We start from the raw sequence: 26,097 nt of genomic DNA, 5'->3' as shown, positions 1-26,097 counted from the left end.
ATTTCAGTCATGTTTATTGAGACCAGAAAGGAATATCAGACGAACCGAATTAAGTCGTTTCATTCCGGCGGTCGTGTTTACATGTAGCATTTTATTTTCATTCAGACCAGCAAATGACTAGAGCAGCGCCTTCTGCGCCTGAGGTGCGATGCATTGATGCAATGATCGTTTTACTATTGAGGAGTTAGTTTTTCTCACACTCAGTCAGCTGCAAAATGCAACTTTTATTCTACTTCTATTAACTAATTGATGCATTTATTTAGTTACTTTAACCTGAGCTTCACAGTTTCAGCAAACGCAGCTGAAACAGGAGGAGAATACGAAGAAAAAAAGACTACAAATCCCAGTGTGTGTGACGCCCCCTATCCCCAGCCAATCACAGCTTCTCAATCCACGTGTTGTTTTTTTTGACGGAAGACCAACTTGTTTTGAACCCTGGGAACCACGTGGAGGACCTGGGACCGGGCCTTCCACCGTCCAGGAGTCGAACACTGCAGTTTCACTTCTCTCCTCGCAGCACCAACACCTGGGAGCCATGTCAGCGGGAGGACAGAAAAGCGGGAGCCGTGAAATCCCCGCGGTACGACGGGTCGCCATCCACGATGCTGCCCACATGCCCCAGGATTACTCCACCACACCGGGGGGGACCCTGTTCAGTACCACACCTGGAGGTAGTGACAGCTCGGGCTACCGCTTCATATACTGTCTGGGTCCTCGAGTTATGCCAAGGATGCACTTTTATATGTGCTGTTGAAGAGCTGCTCTCGGGTCCTATTTTTAGACGTTCTACAGTATGGAGTGAATGTTGCAATACGTCGTAGCGCGCATGACTTATATCTGTCAAGAACATAGATAACGCCTTACTTATTTAACTTGTTGTTTCGGGAGTTTTATTTACTTTAGACAATTACTACTTATATATATATATATATATATATATATATATATATATATATATATATATATATATATATATATATATATATGCTGTGTTTGTGTCTATAATACACACACACACATCTTATATAAGATGTATTCCATACGTCTTTTACTCATTTTACACAAAGTTGAAAGTGTTTTGTGGAATTAATAACTAGACTACCTACTGCCCAAAAATGGTTTGTTCATAAATACAAGTTGTTTTTATCCCTGTTTACACACAGAAGTCGTGTGTTTTTTTTTTTCTGCACAGGTGCCACCTTACTGGAAACCCCTCCACTAATATCTCACTTTATGTCAAGTGACGTTTATAAGTGTGTTGAGTATAAGGAAAACTAATAAGAAAATTAAAGAAATGAAGCCTTGTAAATGTTCCACATCACATTCAATGAGTCACCGACTGACACGTCTTAACTTGTTCTCCTCCGCGATTGTGGCAGACCGTGTGACTCCCCTGCCAAGGTTCTGAGAACGCATGTGTGGTACGCATGTGTGGTGCTTCTTGTAGCTGATATGGAGCAATATCAGTCGGTGGGAATCATTTAGGCTGATAGTGCAGTGGACAGAGTGCTGGCAGGTGCGGCTGTGTAAGCGATGGTGGTGTCAGAAATGAGGTCAGTGGAGCACAGACATGCACGGGCGGCGTCAGTTTTCTCACCTGACACATAGGGATTATTAAATAAAGTCATTTGGTTCATGATCTGAATCTTAGTTCCTCTTCTCAAGTCATGACTTGTGTGTGTGCAGGCACAAGAATCATATATGACAGGAAGTTCCTCCTGCAGTGTCGGTCATCTCCTCTGACACGTACGCCCCCGAAGCTGCCTGACATCCCCGGTGTCACCAGTCCCCTGAAGCGGGGCTCGTCCACTGAGGCCAACCCAGCGGAGCTGCCCCCCGACACCAACAACAGCCCACACTCGGAGAGCGCAGGTGAAGCCAAATCTGTCATGGATGCCAGCACAAGCTCATTTTTCTATTTCACTGACACACTTTTTTTTGCTGTTCCAGGGGAAGATGACCAGTTTGAAATGGACATCTGAAGAATATTTGATATTTTTCTTTTTTTTTTGGTAGATCGTAAGAGCAAGCCTAGTTTTTTCAAACTATGTCGGTTCTTTTTATTTTGCTGTCAAATAATGTGAACGTTTAGAAAATATAATTTTGAGTTATTTTTGCCTTGTGTAATTGTAATTACCTCGTGACTATTTTTTTAACGGTTAAGATGAAATTAGAATAGTCGTCTGTACAGGGCTCAATCATGTTGTGTCTTTTTACTTTGTGCTCAAGTGGATTACTTGCTGCATGGAATTAAACAGTCTGTGACTTCCTACTTATGGGTTTGCCTCTATTTTATTTCATAGAATAACGGTCCAGAAGAAGTATCCACATGTTTTACAGGAAATTATCAGAGCCTTGTTACCTTGTTGTTAATCATCTGAACTGTTACAACAGCAACATTTTAATCTGAACAAATGCAATGAGTCATGACTGTGCAATGCTGTGCTAACTAACCCCCATGTGGACGTATTGGTTCAGTCTGGACAGTTAACGCCTTCAGTCTGTAGTTATTGAGTTTGTTTTGATCTTGCATTTGCAGGTTTGTACAAAAATTGATATTCATGAACATGTCAACAACCCCCGAGAAAACCTCCTTCTTCTTCTTTTCCTTTCTGCTTCTCCCTTCAGGAGTCACCGCAGTGGATCATTCTCCTCCATCTCACCCTGTCCTCTTCTTCCTCTTCTTTCAAACCTACAAACCTCATGTCCTCCTTCACCACCTCCATCAATCTCCTCTTTGACCTTCCTCTCCACCTTCTGCCTGGCAGTTCCAACCTCAACATCTTCCTACCAATGTAGTGGCTCTCTCTCCTCTGTACATGTCCAAACCATCTCAATCTAGCCTCCCTGACTTTGTCCCTAGAAAACCTCCTGGTTATCCTAATAACTAGTCACATTTTTGTTTTGATAGCACTTGGAATTGATTAAAACAGCTTAGGATATTATCTATTATTTTTAGCTTTTTTGGGGTCTTGGGTGCGGCTCAAATGTGTCTGTGTTTAGTCCAGTTATTTACTGAATTTGACCTTGCCTCCCACTAGTTGCAAGAAAAATGTCCATATCCTGTAGCTGTTTTTATTTAATAAAAGGGTGAGAATAGGAAATCAAACCAAAACTTGACTTGGGCTGCAACTCACCATTATGTTTGTTGTCGACTGATCGATTCATTATTTTTTCGATTAGTCAACTAATCGTCGTTACCTCTTTGTTTGGGGCTATTTTGAACTTCTTTTTAACCTAAAATTGCTCGCTGTGATACTCCGACACCATACAATATTAAACAAGTATATTAAAATAATGACACATAATCCAGGAACATGTATCAACCCTGTGAAGCATGGAGCATAAAACAGCTCCAGTTCTTTAAAATGTAGGTTTTTATTGGTCCTTGAGAAGAATTTGAAATCATCACTACACAAATGTATATCATATAAAATATCTGATCTACGTCTACTTCAAAAGGTCAGTTTGAATAATAAATGATGTAGTTCAGTTCAGGTTATTATTAGGAGGTTGTGACGCGGAGCCTGTGATGCGGAGCCTGGGGCGCGCAGCGACCTGAAGTAATGGTTGCAGCCCTAAACTTGACCAGGACTACTGTTTGTTTAGGTCACATCAAAATTATGTTTCAGATAATACTGCGTGTGGTAATCATTATTTCAATCCATCTTGCATATAATGTTGACACGTCAAAGACAGATTAATAATGTATTAATTCATCTTCATGGACAGTGCTTTACATCTGCTTTACATCTCGAGTTTAGGCGTTAAAAACAATTGCTTTTTTTAACAGCAAAGTGGACTTTTTTAATTCCAAAGAGGGTTTTGCATTTTAAATGTATATCCCTGTTTACATTTGTAGCAGCGCCTCAAACAAGGCGATGGATAAAGGAAATGCTTTGCACTAAAAGTGACATATAATTGGTCAAAACCGATAAAAGGTTTGAATATTTTGAATAGATATATATGTTTTCGCTATTTGTAAAATGTATCATGCCCCCTCCGACTTCAATAAAAAAAAAGAGAGAAGAGCGTTGATGATAGGAAATAATTTATTTGTATTACTGTACATAGGTAAACATTTACATGGGTCAATGTGATCCAAACATTTTAGGAAATAAAAAGCGCTTACACCAAATCTGTACCAATAGCAGCAAACATTTTAGTTTTGAATAATTTGTGTGATTCTTCAGTAGTGCTTCAGTCAGTGGGCATGATGTGCTTGTGTTCGTGGTATTAATCCAATACATCCTCTTAAGATAGCGTCTGCTTCAAGTCCAGACTCCTCTCAAATGTCCGTTTGCTAAAGTGTCCAGTTCATCTAGTGGCAGCCGCATTCCTCCACCACCATGTTCTGGTGATGCCTCATCACCATCCTCCCGTTCTCGTAGTACAGCATGGAGAGAGGTGCCAGTCGTGTGGGCACGCAGGACAAGCAGGGCACCTTGTGGGGGTGGTGAAGGCTGAGAAGGCTCTGGGGAGGAAAAGAAATGTCAAAATCATTAGCCGACCTGAATAAAAACTGTGCAGTTGGAAAGAAAGAAGACTGCTCTTACCTGCATGTATGCGTGGTTGGTTGGAGCGTAGCTTTCATCCACTGGAGAAGGACAGCTCCCCTCACAGCGAAAGGCGTTGAATTTCTTGGGATAGACAATCCACTCGTTCCAGCCAAGTTTGTCAAAGTCCACCTCCATGTCCACCTTCCTGCACCGTGGGCCTTTCTCTTCACTGGGCCGGCTGCTTGGAGCGTCCTCTGCCACTTTCTGCTGTCTCTTGGCCCGTCGGTTCCTGGACCTGGGTCCAGCCATCCTGTCCAAGCTGACATACTTGGAGTGCTCCGCAGTGCTGATCAGTGTCGGCATGCGCTGGCTTTTGGGGTTGTGCCTGGAGAAGACCACCATCATGACCCGATCCGCGGTGTGGTGTTCCACTCCCTCCTGGCTCTGCAGCCCCTCAGCATCCACCTCCTCCTCAGACATGTGCGCTTGAAGGTCCTGCTGGAGCCAGCGGCGCAGAAGCCCGGTCATGTTGAGCACCTTCCAGGATGAAGGAGACACCATGGCGCTGGGGTGAGCTCTCAAACGTCCCAGCAGGTGGCGGCTGTGAGGACAGTGAGCTCCGGAGCACTGATAGACGTCCACCGTGACTCTGGAGGACTCGGTGAAGGCAGGGAGTCGGATCCTCAGCTCAGCCTCCTGGATGTGGTCGCTGGCAGACATGGACGACAGGTCAAAGGTGACAGACCACCTCTTGCCCTTCTGCTGGCAGCCTGGAAGAAACAAAAGAAGTGAATTGGTTACTTTGGGAGGAAGGAAAGCGTGCGATTGTGACAGCTGACTCCGTTACTCCCAGCAGCCTCTTGCCCCGGCGGGATCGACTGATTAACACGCTTGGGGTGGACAACAATAGGCGGCCCTTTCATATTAAAATCCACTCATCAAGTCCAAGTACATGATTAAGCGCTGCCAGCTTTTTAATCACTGCACTCCGCTGTATAATCCTATTACACTGCGTGACGTCAGTTATTAGGGAGGCAGAGGTTTCCCCAGAGTTGAAAAAAAATAAACGATCACAAAAGTAGAACATCGCAAAGAGCGGTTGTCGGTACTCACTTTTGGCGACCAGGCTGACGACGGAGTCGGAGTCGTGCAGACCGGGGTGGTCCTGCGCCTCCTCAGCAGCCGGGCTCCTGCTCCTCTCCTCGATAAGCATCGTCCGGTACAGCTGCATCATGTAGAGCGGTAACCCGCCGGACTTGTGGCGATGTTCGCTGCGTCTGGATGCGCTGCTCATCCCACGGAGTAGCGCGTCATGGTGCGTCCCGGCGACGCACAGCAGCACATGTGCCAGCTGAAGGAGTCTGGGCAGAAGTCCGTTCATAGTTCCCGCTTGTGTCTCTCTGCTCGGGTAAGATCCGAATGATGCGGCTCAGAGCGAGGGTCCCCCACTTATAAGCCCACGCCCTTTGGCGGCGGCTCTTTGATGACATCTGTCAGATGCTTCCCTGGGCGTGTGATCCTCGGAGCGCTTGCCGAGCTCCGGCCGCCCTGCATCGAAACCTGGGCCCCTTTGTAGATGCAGAGGTGTGAAAAGTTCTAGGCTTTGTATATTTGAGATCCATTTGAAGAACAATAATATTAGTTAAGGAGATTACGCGCTGCAGTGATTAATGGGAACCAGCGCGGGAGTTAATCATGACGACACGCTCTGCACGCGGCTGCACCGTTGTACATGAGAATCATACGTTGTATTGAGGAATTATTAAAGAAACCACAACCAATGTCGATGTCCCTTGCACTGTGATAAATATTAGGAAATACAATTTAACATTTTAACATTTTAAGAATAATGTAGTCGTGCAAATAATTTAATTTGCACTACTAGTATTATTAAGACTACTACTACTACTACTAATAATAATAATAATAATAATAACAACAACATCTACTACTACTACTAATAATGATAATAATAATAATAACAACAACAACATCTACTACTACTACTACTAATAATAATGATAATAATAATAATAATAACAACAACAACAACTACTACTACTACTACTACTACTACTACTACTACTACTACTACTAATAATAATAATAATAATAATAATAATAACAATGACAATAATAGCGGTAACAATGACACACTCACACATATATATAATTAATTTGTAAATTAAAATTTAAATAGTTGGAAATGGATAAAAGGAACAAAATAAAATGAAAATATGAAAAGATATATATTTTAAATGTACTTGATTATATTAGCCTTTATTATGTATAAAGGCAATCTTATACATAATATACTAATGTATGATGTGAATATATAATACATTATAATACATTATATATATATATACACATACACATACAAACACATGTTAAAAATACTTATAATACATTATAATACATTATATATACTTGTATATACACACACATATATACACATGTTTAAAAATCAAAAAGACATTTTTTATATATATATACATATATAACGTCTTTTTGATTTTTTTTTTTACAATTTCAAGTGTTATTCCTTTTATTAAACACATGTATACAGAGATCTGCGCTGGACGACATGAAATACAGTACAAATGGCAAATCAAAGGGGGCATTGATCTTGGGCCATTTCAAGGACAGGACTGGACACTTGACCTCAAAGGACTCCTGATTTGGTAAAGTACAAAGCGCGATTCTGGTTTGATGGCAATATTGTGGATGGATCAAAACAGAACAGCAATAATTGATGTTCATGTGTTTATTGGAACTTCAATAACTTCAATCACAAACGCTTGCCTAGAACTCGAATATATTGATGTAGAAGTTGAAAGGTTAAGTTAATCACGACATGAAGGCAAAACGATGTCACGTTTGAAAATGAACAATAAAAAATAGAAATTCTGTGATCACGCAGAAAATCAATGTATTTCACTGTATATTAATGTTCTAATTTGGTTGTAAAACTACATTTCCGTTTTTATGTTTTTTTTTATTTGACGATCAAGAAATTATAAATATGGCCCTTGATTTGAAACACACTTTTTTTTTCTAATTTCATGCATATACGTTTAGCCTTCCATTATTCTTGAATTGTTGTAATGTTTTTTTTTTATTAATCTTCTATGACCTGTGAGCGGCTCTCGCCTGCGCATGCGTAGAGCGGGGTCTGTTTAAGTCGTCCTCTGCCAGGTGACGCCAGTCTTCCAGATGAGTTTGGCCCGCAGTCATGCTCGTTCTGAGGCTGACTTGTTTCTTGATTCTGACCGGTCTCAGGATTTCTACAGGTAACTACACTGCCTTCCATGTCAAAGAGGGTCTCCACGTTTTACATGCACCAGCCTGAAAGCCAGAAAAGTTGTTAAAAAAAACCAAAATTGAAACACTATAAACCAAAATGGCGTCAACCTCTAGAAACTAACGACTTGTATGGTGTTAATGTTTTGAAGCTTTATTAGAATTTTAGTTGTTCAGAAAGTGTTGTGAAAGGCGTCGTTTGATGTTTCCTTTGTCAAATGGCCCCATACTTTCCGAGTTTTGGTTCCCATATCCTCATGCTTTTTTGTGTTAAGAGAATGATGGCGTCACAACTAGTCAACACATGTACCTCCTGGCAGCTGGATCTAATTTTAGCATTTAACATGTCTGATACAGACATGGTACTCCTTCACAACTGACTCCACCTGATGGGAAAAACTAGTTTTCTCCACGAAACACAAGCATCCGCATCCCTTAACTTTCCATCTATCTGCGGCATTTTGTTATTGGGAGTTTCTAGATCAGTTGCCAACCTTTATCATCTCTGCTAACAGCCTGATGAAAAGCAAACTGATGTTTTGCTTGGTGCAATGTGAAAGCGGCATGCTTGGGAAGTGAGGAGTAAAACTGAGCCGCCTCCTGTTTTAATGTGTTGGTTTGCAGTCTTGAGCCAGTCCTCTGGATGTCTCCCTGACCAGTGGCAATGTGATGATGGGAACTGCATTCCTGATGTCTGGAGATGTGATGGTGGCGGCGATTGTCTGGATGGATCTGATGAGATGGATTGTGATGGTGTGTACACTGACTCTTAAAAAAGAAGCCAGCCATGGGAACTGATGTTGCCATTCAATCTAGACTCGATTTGTGCTTGTAGCTTCCTCAGGATCTCCATTATGTCCACCCGGTCATTTCCCCTGCCTTGACACTGTTGGCTGTGTAGCAGCATCAGCTCGCTGTGATGGTCAGAAGAATTGTCCAACTGGTTCTGATGAAGAGAACTGTCCAGTCACTGAGGATTGTTTGGACACTGATTGGACATGTGGAAACCATGCGTGTGTTTTAAAAGAGCTGCGTTGCAATGGACAGGATGACTGCATGGACAATTCTGACGAAGCAAACTGTGGTAAGGAGATTTGGAAGGACACAGTGCCTTTGTAAATTATAGTATTGAGTCAGTGAGTCACATGTGATGGTTACCAAGCATAAACATCATTTCAGTCAGTTGTGAGGCAAATGGCGTCCAGTGTCCTGATGGCAGCTGTCTGCCTGCTCATGAAAGATGTGACAAGACAGTACAGTGCTCTGATGGCAGTGATGAACCTGTAACTTGTGGTAGGTGTCAAATTTGAATTAATAAAGATACAGTTGCTTTCTATTAGATATTCTATGGAATTTTTATTTTGCAGGCCGCACCTGCGCTGTAAAGAATGGAGGCTGCAGCCATGTGTGTGTCGATGAACCCTGGGGAGCTCGGTGTGCCTGTCCTGATGGATTTAAACTGTCCTCAAATGGAGCCATCTGCATCGGTATGTGGAGTTTTACATTGGTTTTAATTGAACACAACCAGTAATACTCTGATGGATCAAAATTACATGCACGTCGATAGAAAAAAAGCATCTGCATAATCATATTAGCTCTATTTTTTTCAGATATAGATGTTTTCTAAATGTTGATCTCAATGCATTAGAATTTTTAGTGAATATGTAAAATCGTGTGCATTCATCCAACACTGGTTTTATTCATTTTATGATAAAAATTATATACACTGCAGTGTTGAATGTACACTTTCCTGAGGCTGATTAATATTCATATTAAATAAGGATGAATATATGACATTGAAGAGAATTGTTTAGAGAATCCAGGTGGGAGTACAGATCACATTCCGGCTTCAGAGTTTGTGTTGCTGAATGGCAAACATTCATGTGTACTAGCCACATTTTGTCAAGGATTTATAATCAGAAATTTTCTTCACAGATGTCGATGAGTGCTCCCTTCCTTTTCCTCCATGTATGCAGCTCTGCGCCAACACACTGGGATCATTCTATTGTCATTGCAGAGAAGGCTTCCTGCTACAAGGAAATTCAACATGTCAGGTCACAGGTGAGGAGCAGCTCACTTGAATGCCAACATGTAAGGGTTTAGATGAAAAAAAAAATGGGTGCAACATCAGCAACAATGGACCTGGAATTGACCTTATGATTCCTTATGATGGGCTGGTTTCACCTTGCAAAGATGAAAGCTTTCATCAAACATTGTGATTTGATCTGGATCAAAAGGCAGAAGCCACTTCAATCAGATGTTTTTGAGGTGCAGCTAATCTCCAAGTCAGGGATCAAAGGTCTTTTTGTAATTGGGCAATTAGTCATAGCACTTTCAAGTTGAGCTTGATTCATATTTGGTGAATCATATGACACATTCAAATGAATCTTTTAGTGATTTATTCTGGTACATGAGAACATGTTGATGCATACAAAATTTGAAAAGTCTTTTTTTATACTGCAATAGAATTGGATTAGACTTTGTGTGGAAAGTACAGTTGTTACAATTGCCACTAGGGGAACGCAAGGGAAACGTGTTTGGTGCGACATTTAACCCACATTTTATAAAAAATAAATAAATAAAAAAAATTGAAGCTAGCGTCCATAGCAAGTCTTGTTTCCTCACAACTCATCTGTTTGAGCAGTTTACTTCAGTGTGTGTCATTTTTTTTCTGAGAATCTCTACTACCTGCCCAGGTAATTCGACCAGACTTCTGACTGTGCAGAAGCGAACAGTCGTCCTGCTGGATGTAAAAACACGACAACTGAAATCAATTGGCGTACTGCAGTTTGACCCGGTGGCCTTAACATTTGACATTGCACGAGGCTTGTACTACTGGGCTGATGAGCAAGGCACTCTTTACAAGAGCAATGGACAACAAACCTCAATTATCCACAAAGGTAAGTCCTTTAGATTTCATACAGTGTTGTTTTTCCTCAAGAAACCAACCTTCACAACGTGTTTCTTCATTTTAATTTTCATCTTCAGTGGAGGGGTGAATGCAGATCAGCACTGTGTTTTTGACTTGACAAAGAATACAGGATCTTCTGCTCTTCTAACAGGGCAGTGGGGAATTAGCAGTCTAGCTTGTGACTGGCTCACCGGCAACCTTTTCTGGACTAATCCAAAGAAAGAGTCAATCTATGTGTTGGGTGCGGACGGGTTGAGTTACACCACGGTGCTGAGTAAAAACGTCAGCCCGAAAGAGTTGGTTGTTTTACCGGTGGCGAGGTATGTAACAGTTAAATAAAAGTACTGATCCACTCTTTCATTTGGACCACTACTGGGTGCAGGGAGACTGATGGCACTTTTTCAGTGGGCAAGATGTATTTGTCTGACTTCTTTCTTTTAATCAGTACAATTTTGTTTTTTTTTCACTGTATTGTTTGATGTGAATAGACAAAGTATGTACATGTCTAATGCAGGTCTGATCACTTTTTTTGTTTTTTTTTACTCCCCACCGTTACCAGCTCAATGTCATGGATCAATGCTGGTCCTGGTGATCGAGTGACGATTGAGAAGTCTTGGCTGGATGGATCAAGTAGACAAACTCTTGCGGTGCTCACAGGTCAATCTGCTCACAGCCTCGTGGCAGATGTGGCTGCCAGAAGACTGTATTGGATCAGTGATATTAAGCAGGTGGGGACTGAAGTGCTTGTTTGCCTTAACATCGTCTTGAATGGACTATTTTTCTCAAGTGCACTTCCTCCCTTATGTTCAGTCAGTAGAGACAGTAAGGCTGGATGGCAGTGGACGCTACTCCTTTGTGGGATTGTTCAGTGGGAACCCGCCAATGGGCTTAGCTGTTTTTGGAAACATGTTCTACTGGGTGGATGACCAAGGAATGTGGCAGGCTCCTCAAAACTTGCCAGGTCTAAAGAAATTTCTGTGGAAATCCACCCAGGCCGTTTTCACAGTTTTCCATGAGCTTCAGCAGCCACAAGGTATTTTATTTGTGTTGTTCGTACACTTTTAGAAACTTATTAAATGTTATTATGATAAACACCTCAGGAATGCACATACTAAGTTTGCTTTGTAAATGCTCCTTATATACATTGATTTGACATGTAACTCTCGACATTCTTAGCTCATTACGCAATAGGCTAATATTGATGAATGGGTGAACTGTGGTTCTAGGAAAGTAACTTAATTAATTCTGTAATGACTTTGTGGATGCAGCTAGTTTAGCTTGCAAAAGCAAGGTATGCTCGAACCAAAATGCATGACACCTTTATGGGCACCACCTTCATAATGTCAGATTTTATTTTACCAAAGGACAAAGTTAATTAATGATGGTTAATTGATATTGTAATATTAGTGATTCACCTCTAATAATTCATTGTCAAATTGTGCTGAGTGCACAATATCTGCAAGATTCTCCGAAGTCAACATTAACTTTTCTCATGTGCTATGCTTTTCTGATCCAAACAGGTACATCTGCGTGTGCGATGACATGTGACATCTGCTTGCTCACTCAAGGGAACCCAACTGGATTCGCCTGCACTTGTCCAAGCACTCAAGTTCTGCTGCCCGATGGTGTATGTCGGTGTACGTTTTTCTTGGCTAGCATTTCTAAATGTACAGATGTATTTCTTTAAATGCATGCAGTAAGTCTGGTTTCTCATTCACAGTTCCCAGGTTTGTTTATGCCACCATTAGCAACATTAAATTGTTAGAGTTCAGAGGCAGTGAGGTCATAGACCAGCAACTGTTTGACACAGACGATGGCATATTGTGTTTCGATGTGGACTGGTACAGAGGGTGGATATATTGGGCCAACCAAACTGGCCATGTGCAGCGTGTGGGCACAACACAGCAGGTCACAGAAATCATCCCACTGCCTTTGCCAGGTATTGAATGAATGAAATCATTATTCCAACATGGAGGATTTGACTTGGTGTTTTCTTTACAGTTTGTATCATTGCATTGGATCAGAGGACTGGTGATCTTTTTTGGGTGTCATGTGATCAAAAAGTCATAGGCACCACCAACGCTAAGAATGGTTTATCACGGCATCTGTACCGCACAGAAAAGGAGATTCGGAACCTTTATCTGGACTGGCTTAGAGGCGGAATTCTCTGGCTTGAAGATGAGCAAATCATGGGCATGAATATTATCGGTGGTGAAGCAAAGGAACTTCTGCAGTTGTTAGCTCAGACGAATATTGCCTTTGACCTCAGTGCCAATAGTCTCCTTTGGAACTCGAAAAATGCGGGTAGGTTTTGTGTTTTTTTTTGTTTTTTGTTTTTTTTTGCCAATGCGACAGATTTTCTTTTGTCCAATGACTTGACATGTGTGTTTGTAGGCTTAACCACATTGAGCTTGCTGAATGAGAAAACACATGTAGCTGGAAGGAGGTGGAACATATCCGGCTCTGTCATGTGTGCTTTTGAACCTTTCCTGCTGACCCTTTCTGGTGACACCATGACCCTCTGGGACCGCCGTGATGGGAACCCTGTTGTTCGTGCACCTGTCAAAGGCGAAGTGTTGAATGTTATTCCTGTTCTCAGAGACATATCAGGTTTAAGTATCTAAGAAAGCATATTTCTCAATTGTGGGCATCTAGCTTTTAAGCATTCACAGTACTGATGTATATATGCATCTAAATGGCTATATTTTCTGCCATTTTTTTGTAGTTCCCGAGGCCTCCTTCTGCAAGGAACCATCCATGCTGTGCAAGGGAACTTCGATTTGCCTTGAACGCAATCGACTATGTGATGGGAGAATGGACTGTCCTGCTGGGGATGATGAAGAGTTTTGCAGGACTGCATGCCCATCAAAAGGTATTATAAGCTTTACATATGATGACCTGAGAGCCAATTCAAATGAACTCTTATATGTTGATAATCTTTTTTGGTATTTTTGGTCAGAAGTTAAACATTTGCAATGTTAACTTTTTTATTTTTTCGTCATGATAGATGATTTTCAATGCATGGACGGTCGGAGCTGCATATCCAACATGCTTGTGTGTGATGGCCGCTCTCATTGCCGTGATGGTTCAGATGAGGTCAACTGTCCGCCTGCAGTGCCCACTGAAATCCAAGCAAATGCCCTGAAGTGTCGTACCGGTTTAAAGCTTTGTAATGATGGCCTGCAATGTGTTTTATACAGTCATGTATGTGATGGAGAGAATGACTGTAAGGATGGATCTGATGAACTTGGATGTGGTAAGATGCCTGTACTAATATGTTGATTTGTTGTATACATTTTGACTAAATGTTGTCATGGTTTTGAATTATCTGTTTAAAGGGAAAAAAAATAATCTGTTAAATGTCTTCTAGATGCTACACAAGCTCCGACCACAGTAAATGTAATTCCCATCCCAACGACTACATTCACAACTCTTCCTGCATGTCTCAGCCCGTCGGTGCTTTGTCCGCAAACATCTCTTCACCTCTGCATTTCCCCAAACAAGTTTTGTGATGGCATCAAAGACTGTCCCAATGGATTTGATGAAGAAAACTGTTTGAAAAGATGTCCCTCTAAAAGTAAGAACCATGCACAGGATGTAGCACAGATTGACAGATATGTTCTTGGATGGTATGCTCATTTAGCTTCCTAATATACTCAAAAGAATTAGTAAACAAAATGATTTTCCTGACCCACCAGATGATTTTCGCTGCAAGGATCGTCGAAGCTGTGTTCCCAAAAGTCTAGTTTGTGATGGGCGCTCTCATTGTCACGATGGATCTGATGAAGTCAACTGTCGGCTCACAATACCGCCTCCTCCCCAACCAAGTAGTCTAAAGTGTCGCATGGGAACCAAGCATTGTCGAGACGGTAGTGAATGTATTTTAAACAGCCATGTTTGTGATGGCGAGAAGGACTGCAAAGATGGCTCTGACGAAGAGGAATGTGGTGAGACTTCTTAATTTCTTTTTGTTGTGGGTCACAATGCATCGTCTAACCCTCTTGCCTGAATGTTGTTTAATTTTTTTTTATAATAGAGGCTGTGGAGCCCTCCACCTCAAATATGACCGCTGATCTTGACTTGATACCAATAACCACTGAACCTAACCCTATAACTCCATGCACCAGTCCTGCAGTTTTGTGTCCTGGTACGCATTTATGCATCGCACCAACTCAGCTGTGTGACGGCGTGAAAAACTGTCCTGACGGATCTGATGAGAACTGTGTGAGGGGATGTGCTGAGAAAAGTAAGCAGTCTAATTTGTGTCTTTGTAGGTTTTCATTATATATATATATATATTGTGAGTTGGACACTAATTGTCTGATAAAATAAGTGTCTTCTGGTGTGTAAGTAATGTTAATTTTGTGCATTAATTGAAGTGATGAACGGAAGAAATTCATCACCGGAAGAAATTATTGTCCCGTTTCCCAGGTGATTTTCTGTGTGAAGACCGTCTGAGATGCGTATCCAGAGATCTTGTTTGTGATGGCCGCTCTCACTGCCAAGATGGCTCAGATGAAGTCAACTGTCAGAGTTTAACCACTCCGGCACCTCGGTCAAACGTTTTCAGATGTTATGTGGGATCACGACTGTGTCAGGACGGCACACGTTGTGTTCTGCTGAGTCACGTTTGTGATGGAGAAAAAGATTGCCCTGACGGATCAGATGAAACTCATTGTGGTAGGTAGCATTTTTCTTTGTTTTTGGAACATTACTCTGCTTTGTGGACAGAAATTGGTTGATTTATTAAAATGGACTGTATCTTTCCATGCCTAAATGTGTGTTGAAGGGGACACTGCCACTGTCACTGCTGAGCAACCTACATCCAAACCATCAACAACAGTCAGGCAGATTTTTATGTCTTCTACTTCTCCACCGTGCACTAGTCCCTCAGTTCTGTGTCCTGGCTCTTCTGTATGCATCAAACCAACTCAAATGTGTGATGGAGTGAAAGACTGTATTGATGGATCAGATGAGAAATGTGTGAAGAGATGCCCGAATAGAGGTAACTTGACTTGACTTTCTCCAAAGGGATAGAATTTTTTTGGTTAACTGATACAACTTCCGTCGTATCGAAATTGATAAATGCGATTTGCATGTGCCAACTCGGACTAAGAAATGACACTTCTCATTAATCTCTCTCCAGACTCTTCTTAAGCATGAAGAAAGAAGTGCATTGTTCAATAAAATCCTAATGTCTGTTGGTTTGGTGAAGTGAAAGTCCACTATCCCTCTGTTAAGTCTGGTATTCCCATATTAGATGATTTCCGGTGTAAAGACCGTCGGAGCTGCATCTCCAGAGATCAAGTGTGTGATGGCCGCTCTCATTGTAACGATGGATCAGATGAAGCGGGCTGTCAAGGTTTGCCCACCCCAGGGCCTCGCACAAATGCCCTGAAATGTCGTCTGGGTTCCTGGCTGTGTCAAGATGGAAGTGAGTGTATTCTACATAGTCACGTTTGTGATGGGGAGAGAGACTGTCAAGATGGGTCGGATGAAGGAACATGTGGTGAGTGATTTTTGGCTTCTAAAGAATCTTTTAAGATGCCAGTTGTGGTTTGTAAAAGTAATATTTATTTTAGCTCTTTACTGTTGATTTCAAATCCAGACTCTGCATATACAACCAATCCGACTTTGTCACCCGCTGAACCGGTTACTCAGCCTCCCTGCACCAGTCCATCAGTTCTGTGCCCAGGCTCCTCTTTATGCCTCCATCCAGCTCAGATATGTGACGGAACGAGAGACTGTCCCGATGGGTATGATGAAAACTGTGTCAGTAAATGTCCCAACAAAAGTAAGCAAAGTAGTTCTTGTGCTTCAGAAATCACACATGCATTGAGTCTGAGTAACAATTATGTCACTCTACAAAGGAGATTTCCACTGCAAAGATCGTAGGAGTTGTATTTCGGCCAGTCTGGTGTGTGATGGACGCGCTCATTGCCTTGATGGCTCAGATGAAGTTGACTGTCCTCCCGTCTATTCCGCTGGTTCTCGAGCAAGTACAGTGAAGTGTCGTTTGGGTTCAGTCCCCTGTCGTGACGGTAGTGTTTGCGTTCTTCAAAGTCATGTTTGTGATGGAGAGAAAGACTGCAAAGATGGATCGGATGAAGCAGACTGTGGTGAGTTATGGTCATTATTAACTGGTAAAATTGGGTTGTAAATGATCACCTTGAAGTGTATAATAATGTGGACTGGTAAATGTTCATCAGGCTTTTGGTCGAGAATTTTTTTTCCCCATTCAAAATTAATTGCATAAACGGATATGTGATTTGTATTGAAGCCCGAATTTATCTTGCCTAGATGTTGCAGAAAAGGCCCTGGATACAGTTACTGATGACACCACATCCTATGTCAAGCCACTCAACCCGCCTGTCACCAAGCTGCTGTGCACTGGTTCCTCAATCCTTTGTCCGGACTCATCATCATGCATCCTCCCCTCACAGCAGTGTGATGGCAAAATGGACTGTAGTGATGGCTCAGATGAAAAAAGGTGCCCAGATATCACTCGTCCAGGTTCACAAGAACCTGTCCTTACATGCCGACTTGGCACAAGGCTGTGCGGCGACGGATCAGAATGCGTTTTGAATAGTCATGTGTGCGATGGCGAGAAAGACTGTCCAGATGGCTCAGATGAACAAGGCTGTCAAGAATCCTGCAAAAAAGGTAGATATTCTCTGAGTTTATAGTAATAGTTTGATTTATTTTAACTTTTTTTTTGGTACAGGTGAATTTCAGTGTGCGCATGGGAAGATGTGCATCCCAGACGCCCAGGTTTGTGATGGGAGGACTCACTGTAGAGACGGGTCAGATGAACTGGACTGTATCAACCCAAGTAAGAGCTGTGAGCATCGGTGTGCTGATGGCAAGCGGTGCATCCCCAAGAAATTTCTGTGCGATGGTGAAAAAGACTGCCTTGATGGCTCTGATGAGCTGGGCTGTGGTAAGTTTCCCTCCCTAGTTACTGTTGTTTGCATTGCATTTTTTTAAATAGCTTGGCGCACCCCTTATAGTGTTTAGCAAGTAACACTGTTTTTAATCAGATGGCGTGACTGTTGCACCAACACCAGCCTTGGCCACCGATCCAGCAGTATGTGTGAGTCCATCGGTTTTTTGCCCAGGCACTTCAGTCTGCATTTCTCAAAAGCAAATCTGTGATGGAAATCGCGACTGTCCAGATGCTTTTGATGAAAGTAACTGTGTGGACAGCTGTAAAAACACAGGTAATCAGTTTTGGGGACATTCAACTGTCTTTGGCAAATCTATGCTTTATATTAACTACATTGTTTTGGGTTCTAAGTTATAATTTCATCTTTCCAGATGAATTTCTGTGCAGTGACCGACGCAAGTGTATCTCGAGGAAATTTGTGTGTGATGGACGTGCCCAGTGTTTTGATGGGTCTGATGAGAACCGTTGTGAAGAAGATGAACCTACCACTCCGTGTAAATGACATCAATTTATAGATTTTTGCCCATTTATGTTGCACAATGTTCTGCTGCCGTCAATTTGCATTTCTGCTCTTGTTCGATCACTAATCCAATGGACGATTTTATCAGATGAGTCTTTTGTTGCTCTTTCAACAAAAGACTCATCTGTCTTTTGATCTTTTGTTTCCGTCAAGTTCCCAGCGTGGGCAGCACCAATTCAGCCCCGGTTAAATGCCGCAAAGGTTTCAAACCTTGTAGCGATGGTCTGGAGTGTGTCATGTATAGTCATGTCTGTGATGGAGAAAAGGACTGCCAAGATGGATCAGATGAAGATGGATGTGTTTCTGCTTGCAAATCAGGTTTTTTTTTTAGTTTCACTTTCACTTTGTCTTCACATATGTAAGAAATATTTCAGAAATAATCCTTCCCTGCCCAGAGTAAAGGACTAAAAGACACGAATAGAATGTTTGTGAATTATGTGCCTTACAAAATCTTTCATAGGTGAGTTCCAATGTGCTCATGGAAACAGATGCATCCCAGAGCAGCAGGTCTGTAACGGAGAGAACGACTGTCAGGACCGATCCGATGAAATGAACTGTCAACGCTTGATTGACGGCTGCCATCAGCTCTGTGACAATGGCACCCGCTGTATTCCAAAATCATTTCTTTGCGACGGCGAGAGAGACTGCGCTGATGGGTCAGATGAGAAAAAGTGTGGTAGGGATTACTACTGTTGAAATTAATGATCCAAATGACCTTTGAATTTTAACACAAGATCTCTATGACTAGGCCTTATAGCCTGTGCTTTTGACCAGTACCGCTGCATGAGTGGTCAGTGTGTCTCGGAGGGACTGAAGTGTGATGGATATTCTGACTGCAGTGACCATTCAGATGAAATGCATTGTGCAAGGCCTCCAAACTGCCCGTCACAGCTGCTCTGCCCAAACGGTCACGAGTGCCTGCAAAGAGAGTGGCGCTGCGATGGTGAAGAGGACTGTGACGACGGTTCTGACGAGAAGGTAAACAAGTGTCAATTAAGTACAGAGATTCTTGGTACGTTTGTTCTACCAAACTATTTTTTTACCCCGCCAAAAACCAAGGAAATTTGTATGATTATTTTTGATCACCTATTAAATTTGTTTGCTCACTGGTTTTCAGAACTGTATCATCACTCCAGTGAGGTGCAGAGACTACCAGTGGCAGTGTGACAACAGTAATCAATGCATCCCTCTGTCATGGCATTGTGATGGAAAAAGGGACTGTGTCAATTTTGTGGATGAGGAAAATTGTAAGTACACAATGCAAAACTAAAACCTGTGCCCATGCAATCCAAAATTCTGACGCTTTTGCAGGCAGTCTGGAGAAGTGTCCTGCCCACCTGTACCAGTGTGACAGTGGAGAGTGTCTGGACCCTGGACTGGCATGCAATGGTATCACCAACTGTGCAGACATGTCCGATGAGGGTTCGGGATGCAACGTGCACAATTGCTCCAGTTACTTTGCCCCTCTGTGTGACCAGCACTGTGTCAGCACTCCTAATGGGCCGGTTGGTAGCAAAGTCTAGACAATCTAACAGGAAGCCGATTCAAATCCTTAAAGGGCTGCTTGTTTACTTCTCATTGCAGAAGTGTTTCTGTAAAGAGGGTTACAAGCTCTTCTCTACCAGATACTGTGTGGATATGGATGAATGTGAAGAGCTGCCACATGCTGTGTGCAAACATATCTGCATCAACACACCTGGTTCTTACACTTGCCATTGTCATCCTGGTTTCTACCTGGAGCCTGACAACAAAAGCTGTAAAGCGGAAGGTGAGTAAAAGTTTCATAAAAGTCTCATAAAAGAAAATAAATGGCTTTTATATTTTGAACAATGTCTCCATTACTCCTATTAAATGAAACACTGACGGGTGCAAGCAAAAAAAAAACAGATGCCGTCTGCATGTTAAACTTCATGAATTGTGGAGGTGAATCTCATATTGCTTGTCTGTTTCGTTTCTGTCTCCAGATGAGGCATTACTGTTGGCGTCTGTTCAGTCAGAATTGCTGCTGTTGGGGGTCCATAGCAGAAGCTTGCGTCTCTTCTCCTCTGCAACTCGGCCTGTCTTCTCTCTGGATTACCACTGGAGTCAGCAAAGGGTGTACTGGTTGAGCCCTGATTACCAGAGCGTACGATGGGCTGACATGAACTCAAGTAAAAAAGGAACACTAATTCAAGGTGAGGAGATATTCCTGAAATGCAACTCCATTTAAAGTGGAATGAAATAAAAATTTGGTTCATTCAAGTTACATGAGATGTCTTTGCAGGAGTGAAGGCGGATTTTATAGCAGTGGACTGGATTGGAAAGAACCTTTACTGGATTGATGGTCTGGTGGGTCAGATTCTGGCGGTGCAGCTCCGTGATGTCACAGTTGGATCCCATAACTACACTGTGGTGCTGGGAGAAGACTTGGAGCATCCAAGTTCACTGGTCCTCCTTCCACACATGGGGTGGGAAGCTCATGATTTTAAGTTGTTTTCTATATGATTTATGTATTAACCATTTCAGGTTGATCTTCTGGTCTGAGATTGGCAGCAGACCCCAGATTAGGCGCTCAGGGATGGATGGATCAAGTAAGAGGGTGATAGTCAATCATGGGTTAAGTTGGCCTGTTAGCTTGGCTTCTGACCTCCTGGACAACCGGTTGTATTGGGCTGATGAGAAGATGCACAGCATTGGCTCTGCCTCTTTCGAGGGAGAGAATGTCAAGGTATATATTTATTTATGTCATTCTTAAGACACCTTAAATAACAATGTGTCCTTGTAACACTAGATCCTTCAGATGGTTGAAACTCCAAGCCCGTTCTCTGTTGCTGTGTTCAATGATCGGCTTACCTGGTCTGACACGAAGAGAAGAACCATCCGCTCTTCTGATAAAAACACAGGGAAAGACCAGAAGGTTCTCTTAAAGAGACCTGGCCAGCCCTTCGGAATAAAGGTAAGTAGTGCATAACAGGTAATTTTATGATTTATCCAAAAAAGTGAATGTGTATATCTATATATAATATTAATTTCCCCCTTCTCCAGCTGATGCATCCGCTGTCCCAGCCACTCATCGTGAACCCCTGTGACAAGCTTCGCTGCTCCCACCTCTGCCTCCTCGTTCCAGCTAGGGGTCTCTCAGGCATACCAAAGTCAGCGACAGCGTCCGAAGTAACAGAAGTTACTGCAGCTTGCCGCTGTCCGAAGGGGCTTCTACTTTCAAAGAACAACAGAACATGCTCTTTACCTCAGGAATCGACCTTCATCTTACTTTTGTCGCCCAACGCCATCTACCAAGTCAATTGCTTTTACTTTTGCTTTTTCAGTGTCACTTTAATTTTTGACTTCTTCTCTATCTTTTCCATTACTTTTAGATTTATCTTCAGTCGATGCATCGAGATGGAGTTGGGCTGAAAAAGATTCCCAACTGCAGCGTGTTGTCCATCCCTGGTGTGGTTGAGGCCTCTTTCATGGATCTTTCACACGGTCAACGTTTGTACATAGCTGATGGTTTTCATGGAGCAGTGGAGGCCTTTAATCTGACTGGCCCCTGGTCAAGACAACGCCTGACACCCACTGGCCGCATTTTTGAACTACATGTAAGATACAAACGATGCCTTCTCTCTGTTTTTTGCAAATTTTAAAAACAGTTCCCATGTTTGTTAGGACGATTCAGTCACTGCCATAGCAGTTGACTGGGTGACCTCCAACCTCTACTGGAGCAGCAGTAATCACCCTGGTATACATGTGACCTCCAGTTCTGATGGAAGCACTGCCCCACTGTTGCAGGGATCGCTGAAGGTACAACAGGGTTGAACCAAAAAAGTGATTGGTGGATACGTGTGTGTAGTGTGATGCGGTGTCAGGGCCAATTGACTCTTGAACCAAATGTCACAGTGCATTATATTGAAGATTACTAACAGATAAAACATTTCAACACGTTTGCCTTAACCAAATTAACTTCATTTCTACAGGAATGTATTTATTTTTAACCGGCAGGTTTATCACAACTATAATGCGTCGTGTACAAACAACAAACCACCCCCTCCCAATTTTGTTCCGTCAGGGCAAGCTCACCTGTGCCTTCTTTTTTTCCCCCCCTAGGCGACGACAGCCATAGCAGTGCACCCTCCGACAGGTCGACTCTGCTACTCCTCAACGGTCAGTTTAGGGGGTAAAATCCAGGCTGAGATCTGCTGTGCTGGGATGGATGGTCGTGGAAAAGTGGTTTTATGGAGGAACTCTAGCCCAACATCACTTTCCTTCTTCAACAGGGGAACCATGATCTACTGGAGTGACCATAGTAATGTTGCGCAGTTATTCAAATTTGGTATTTAGCTGTTTGCATGTCTGCCTCACCTTTTTTGTTTATTTAGGTCATAGCACAATCTGTTCAATTGGAGTGGATGGCTCAGGCTATAAGGAATTTAGCACCAGCCCGGGTTTGCTTATCTCTTTCACATATGTTGAAAATATCCTCTTCTGGCTCACTCAAGATAAAGGTAAGATGACACGCAATGACTTAAGTTAAATGGATTCTCATAGGTAAAGACAGACAGCAGTTGAGTTAGTTATTAGACACCCATAGCCTTCATTCTCTACGTCACTGTCATGCTGCCGTCTTCTGTGGGCAGTAGGTGGCAGTGTTGACCAGTGTTGGAAGAAATGATCCACTCATTGGCGGCTTTTATTCTGCTTTTAATTTTTTTTTTTCTTTATCAATGTCGTAGATTTCCTCTGCCAGTTTGAGTTTCAATACTGTTAATTTTTTTTTTCCAAGTTTACTGTGAGATATGCTTTCGCTTGTTGTACAGGTGTGACTAAGCTTTGGTTCAGTGATGGACAACAACCTAAACAGCTGTGGTTTGAGACCAAAAATACCTTACAAGTACTTAAGTCGCACAGCACTGACTCGCAAATTGGTAAGATGAGCATTCCAGTCACATGACACTGGTCTGTTTGAATTCTACATCTCAATACAGCTCTAGTTGAATGTATCTGCATATAAAGCCATGAAATGTATTTTGCACCATCGTCAGTCATACCTTGTTTTACTGTGATTTTGCATGCATCTTAAAACGGGCTACGAACTCTTGTGTTCATAAGGGGGCGATTTGGCCAACTGAAATGTGTTGCATTCATCAGTACCATGCCACAGATATCACAAACATGGCTTTACAGCCATTTTTTTCTTTCCCTCCAGGAACCAACATGTGCTCCAAAAATAATGGGGGGTGTGCTCAGTTGTGCCTGGCTTATCCGGGTGGCCGCACATGCAGGTGTGGCAGAGGGTTCTTCAGTGTAAACGTCACCTCCTGTTTTCCCATGCCGACCTGCGCCGTTGGTAAACAACCATGTGTCGATGGCAGCAAATGTATTGGCAGTGGGTTATTTTGTGACGGACGTGTGGACTGTCCCGACCAGTCAGATGAACAGGACTGTAAGTCAAATCGGTTTTTATTTTAGCTCAACATTTGTTCAGAGCAGTTAGCGAGTTCGTTTTTGTCATGCCACTCTTCAAACCAAAACACATTGGTGAATTGTATCTCTCTGATTTCAGGTCCAGATGAAAAAGTCTCTACTTCTGTGACCAAACTCAGCAAGGGAGGTCATCCCAGGACTTGGCAACAGGGATCTGCGTCTTGTGGTACTGAAGCTTGCAATGGTCATGGAGAGTGTGTGATTGAAGGAGAGACCCGTCACTGCCGATGTGCGGCTGGTTACACAGGAGAGTTCTGTCAAGATACAGAAGGCGGACGTGGCTACACCGCTGCCATCCTTGCCGTCATCTTTGTTGTCGGTGCCGTATTGGGGGCAACGTATATAATCGTGAAAAGGTGATTCGGCATCAGTCTTGGCTATTAGTGCATCCATTCACACAGTTAAATTAGTGTCATTTCTACAAGTCGATTCGACATTCCAAAACAACGTGGGCATTACATGTATTTCTGTCTTTAACAGGAAAATATGGGAGTCTTTCTGGACCAGAGCCCCAGATAAAGAAAATCTAATGACAAATATGGGCCTGCCATGTGAGCAACATGACGTGGACTTTGAGGTAAAAAAAAAAAAGTGTCATGGTTACATTTTTATAGTTACACAATTTGTATGTATTAATCTTCTTCAAAGATTAAACAAATCCTCATTCCATTTCTGCATTAGTTCATATTTCTGTCTTCTTCAGGAACTGGAGTCCCAAGTGGACCAAAAGAATGTCCGCATCAGTTAGTCACTGCAGTAGGGCTGCATACATTGTCATGAGATGAAGATTTTAAAATAAAAGTAAAATGCTAACCTTTAAAGTTGTCGACTTGTGACTACGCTGCTGACTTGGTCGTATTTCAACCAGACACCAAAGATGCTTTACCGCGCTTAAACAAGTGAAGTTCTGAATGACTTGGCATTAACCTTAAAATGCCAGTGAGAAGGTCTGATTTTGCAGAACATGCTGGCCTTGACGTATTTGTAACAGCTCTGTTGTTGAACAGGAACAGGCCAAACTGAATTGCACACTGTTGTGGGCAGCCGTTCAACAAATGACCTGATGATTGAATAGTGAGGGCAAGTCAAGTCATGCATGCTCCTCTGAACTCCTCCCTCCGCTGTGGCTTGTCAATCCCAGCATGCCATGCTGCCCTTCTTTGTGTGATTTTACTGTTGGTCCCTCATACAGTTAAACCTATACACACAGCTTCTAGTGCCTGTGGGGGACCTCCATCCTTTAATGGAGGTGGTGGGGCCAGTTATCGTGATGATTTTCCTATCAAAACGCTTCAAATACATGAGTTGCAAATTAACCCATTAAGCAAGTCAATCCTGTCAATATCAAATGTGGAATTTGTTTTGCAACAAACTCCTCGTTTCCGCATGTAAGGAAATTCGCCTACACCATGTTAGTCTGTCAAATTGTGTTTTGTATTTCAACTAATAAAGCCGCATAATCAACACCCGTTCTTCCTGCAATGGGAAAATTTGAATGAAGAAGGAAGATGGGTCATTGTCTCTGGCAGGTAAGTCCGAAACCGCTGCATGAAATGGTCCAGAAATCTGGTGTTTTCACATTTCTTTTGTGTTGTTGAATTCAGTAATGCTTATTTAGAGGAATCTAAATGGATTTGTGTTATGTTTGATACCACTGACTTCACTGAAAACACTTTAGTTGTAAACTAAACTACTAGTTAGTTTATCTCATCCATGGTTACTTTTTCCTCACATGTTCGACTTCATTTCACAGAGTGAATAAGGGCAGAATAAAAATTAATCCTCCCAATCAAAGTTATAGTTTGTTACCATGATAAAGAATATCAAATAATGCATAGACGCAGCTTTGGATTTTCTGGTGCGAAGCTGAATTACCACTCTGTTAAGGGTTTTTTTTTTTGTTTTCATATCCATATGTGTAATGAAGATTTTTTTTCTTTCTTTTTTTCTGTTTACAACCAATTTTATTATTTATATTTTCTTAATTTGTCGCAAAAATAATGGAATATTTCTTTTCTCTTTTGCTTTCCTTTGCCCCATTTAACTCTCTACTTTTTATATGTTCTCAGAACAGATGGCAAATTACATCATCAATGTGACGTTGACGCTGTTTTGCGATCAGAATCTACAGGCCGCTCTCCCAGAACCCTGGAAATGTTTCCTCTTCGGTCTGCAGAATTCCCTCCCCCTGCTTTGGCTGTAGCGTGAAAGCTTTTCAGGAAGCTCAGGTAAAGTTCCACGTGGCTTCATGATGAGCGAGACAAACAGATCTAGCATATTAACTGTAGCGCGGTTGCAATTATTTGAATTTGAGCTGTGGTACTGTTTAGTTTTTGAGGTACGTTGTTGACCTCTGTCACATATTACATTGAATCTTGTCATTCTAGTTCCAACTTGCCCTCTCTTCCACCCCTCCCCCAGAGTCCATTAAAAACACACCCAATTCTTTTCAGTAAAA

At 42.3% G+C, this 26,097-nt stretch overlaps 3 protein-coding genes across 12 annotated transcripts; 2 read left to right on the top strand and 1 right to left on the bottom strand.

Annotated features, from left to right (window-relative positions):
- Window positions 1-417: 417 nt before the first annotated feature.
- eif4ebp1 (eukaryotic translation initiation factor 4E binding protein 1) lies at window positions 418-2,274 on the top strand. The gene is made up of 3 exons (XM_053846336.1): window positions 418-671; window positions 1,687-1,872; window positions 1,951-2,274. The coding sequence occupies exons 1-3, from the start codon at window positions 536-538 to the stop codon at window positions 1,980-1,982; spliced, it is 354 nt and encodes a 117-aa protein (XP_053702311.1). The 5' UTR covers window positions 418-535; the 3' UTR covers window positions 1,983-2,274.
- A 1,856-nt stretch (window positions 2,275-4,130) lies between these two features.
- On the bottom strand, window positions 4,131-5,866 carry LOC128749607 (nodal homolog). Its single transcript, XM_053849359.1, has 3 exons — window positions 5,613-5,866; window positions 4,557-5,269; window positions 4,131-4,474 (listed from the first exon to the last, which is right to left on the bottom strand). The coding sequence occupies exons 1-3, from the start codon at window positions 5,791-5,793 to the stop codon at window positions 4,322-4,324; spliced, it is 1,047 nt and encodes a 348-aa protein (XP_053705334.1). The 5' UTR covers window positions 5,794-5,866; the 3' UTR covers window positions 4,131-4,321.
- Window positions 5,867-7,631: 1,765 nt separating this feature from the next.
- On the top strand, window positions 7,632-25,211 carry LOC128752827 (low-density lipoprotein receptor-related protein 1B-like). Of its 10 annotated transcripts, XM_053854477.1 has the most exons (49): window positions 7,632-7,792; window positions 8,427-8,555; window positions 8,638-8,886; window positions 8,982-9,095; window positions 9,170-9,289; window positions 9,738-9,863; window positions 10,499-10,702; window positions 10,865-11,033; window positions 11,273-11,441; window positions 11,524-11,746; window positions 12,234-12,350; window positions 12,434-12,652; window positions 12,715-13,017; window positions 13,108-13,323; window positions 13,439-13,585; window positions 13,721-13,969; window positions 14,084-14,290; window positions 14,412-14,660; window positions 14,750-14,959; window positions 15,145-15,393; window positions 15,503-15,718; window positions 15,974-16,222; window positions 16,322-16,507; window positions 16,584-16,832; window positions 17,014-17,376; window positions 17,438-17,653; window positions 17,754-17,933; window positions 18,031-18,153; window positions 18,333-18,497; window positions 18,640-18,855; window positions 18,928-19,157; window positions 19,297-19,426; window positions 19,491-19,684; window positions 19,764-19,947; window positions 20,144-20,353; window positions 20,443-20,626; window positions 20,685-20,886; window positions 20,950-21,114; window positions 21,204-21,455; window positions 21,533-21,757; window positions 21,825-21,959; window positions 22,263-22,461; window positions 22,535-22,660; window positions 22,973-23,080; window positions 23,362-23,598; window positions 23,719-23,805; window positions 23,887-23,995; window positions 24,120-24,216; window positions 24,343-25,211. In XM_053854477.1, exons 1-49 carry the CDS (start codon window positions 7,735-7,737, stop codon window positions 24,385-24,387), a joined length of 9,009 nt encoding a protein of 3,002 aa, XP_053710452.1. In that variant the 5' UTR covers window positions 7,632-7,734; the 3' UTR covers window positions 24,388-25,211. The 10 variants fall into 10 exon arrangements, 8 of the variants coding, with proteins under 8 accessions (XP_053710452.1, XP_053710451.1, XP_053710453.1 ...); XM_053854476.1 differs by having other exon boundaries at window positions 23,719-23,995; window positions 24,343-25,210; XM_053854478.1 differs by lacking the exon at window positions 22,973-23,080 and having other exon boundaries at window positions 23,719-23,995.
- The last annotated feature ends 886 nt before the right edge of the window (window positions 25,212-26,097 follow it).

The sequence above is a fragment of the Synchiropus splendidus genome, chromosome 1 (assembly GCF_027744825.2).
Source record: "Synchiropus splendidus isolate RoL2022-P1 chromosome 1, RoL_Sspl_1.0, whole genome shotgun sequence".
NCBI lineage: Eukaryota > Metazoa > Chordata > Actinopteri > Syngnathiformes > Callionymidae > Synchiropus > Synchiropus splendidus.
The sequence above is the reverse complement of the archived record's forward strand: the minus strand, read 5'-3'. Positions and strand labels throughout refer to the sequence as shown.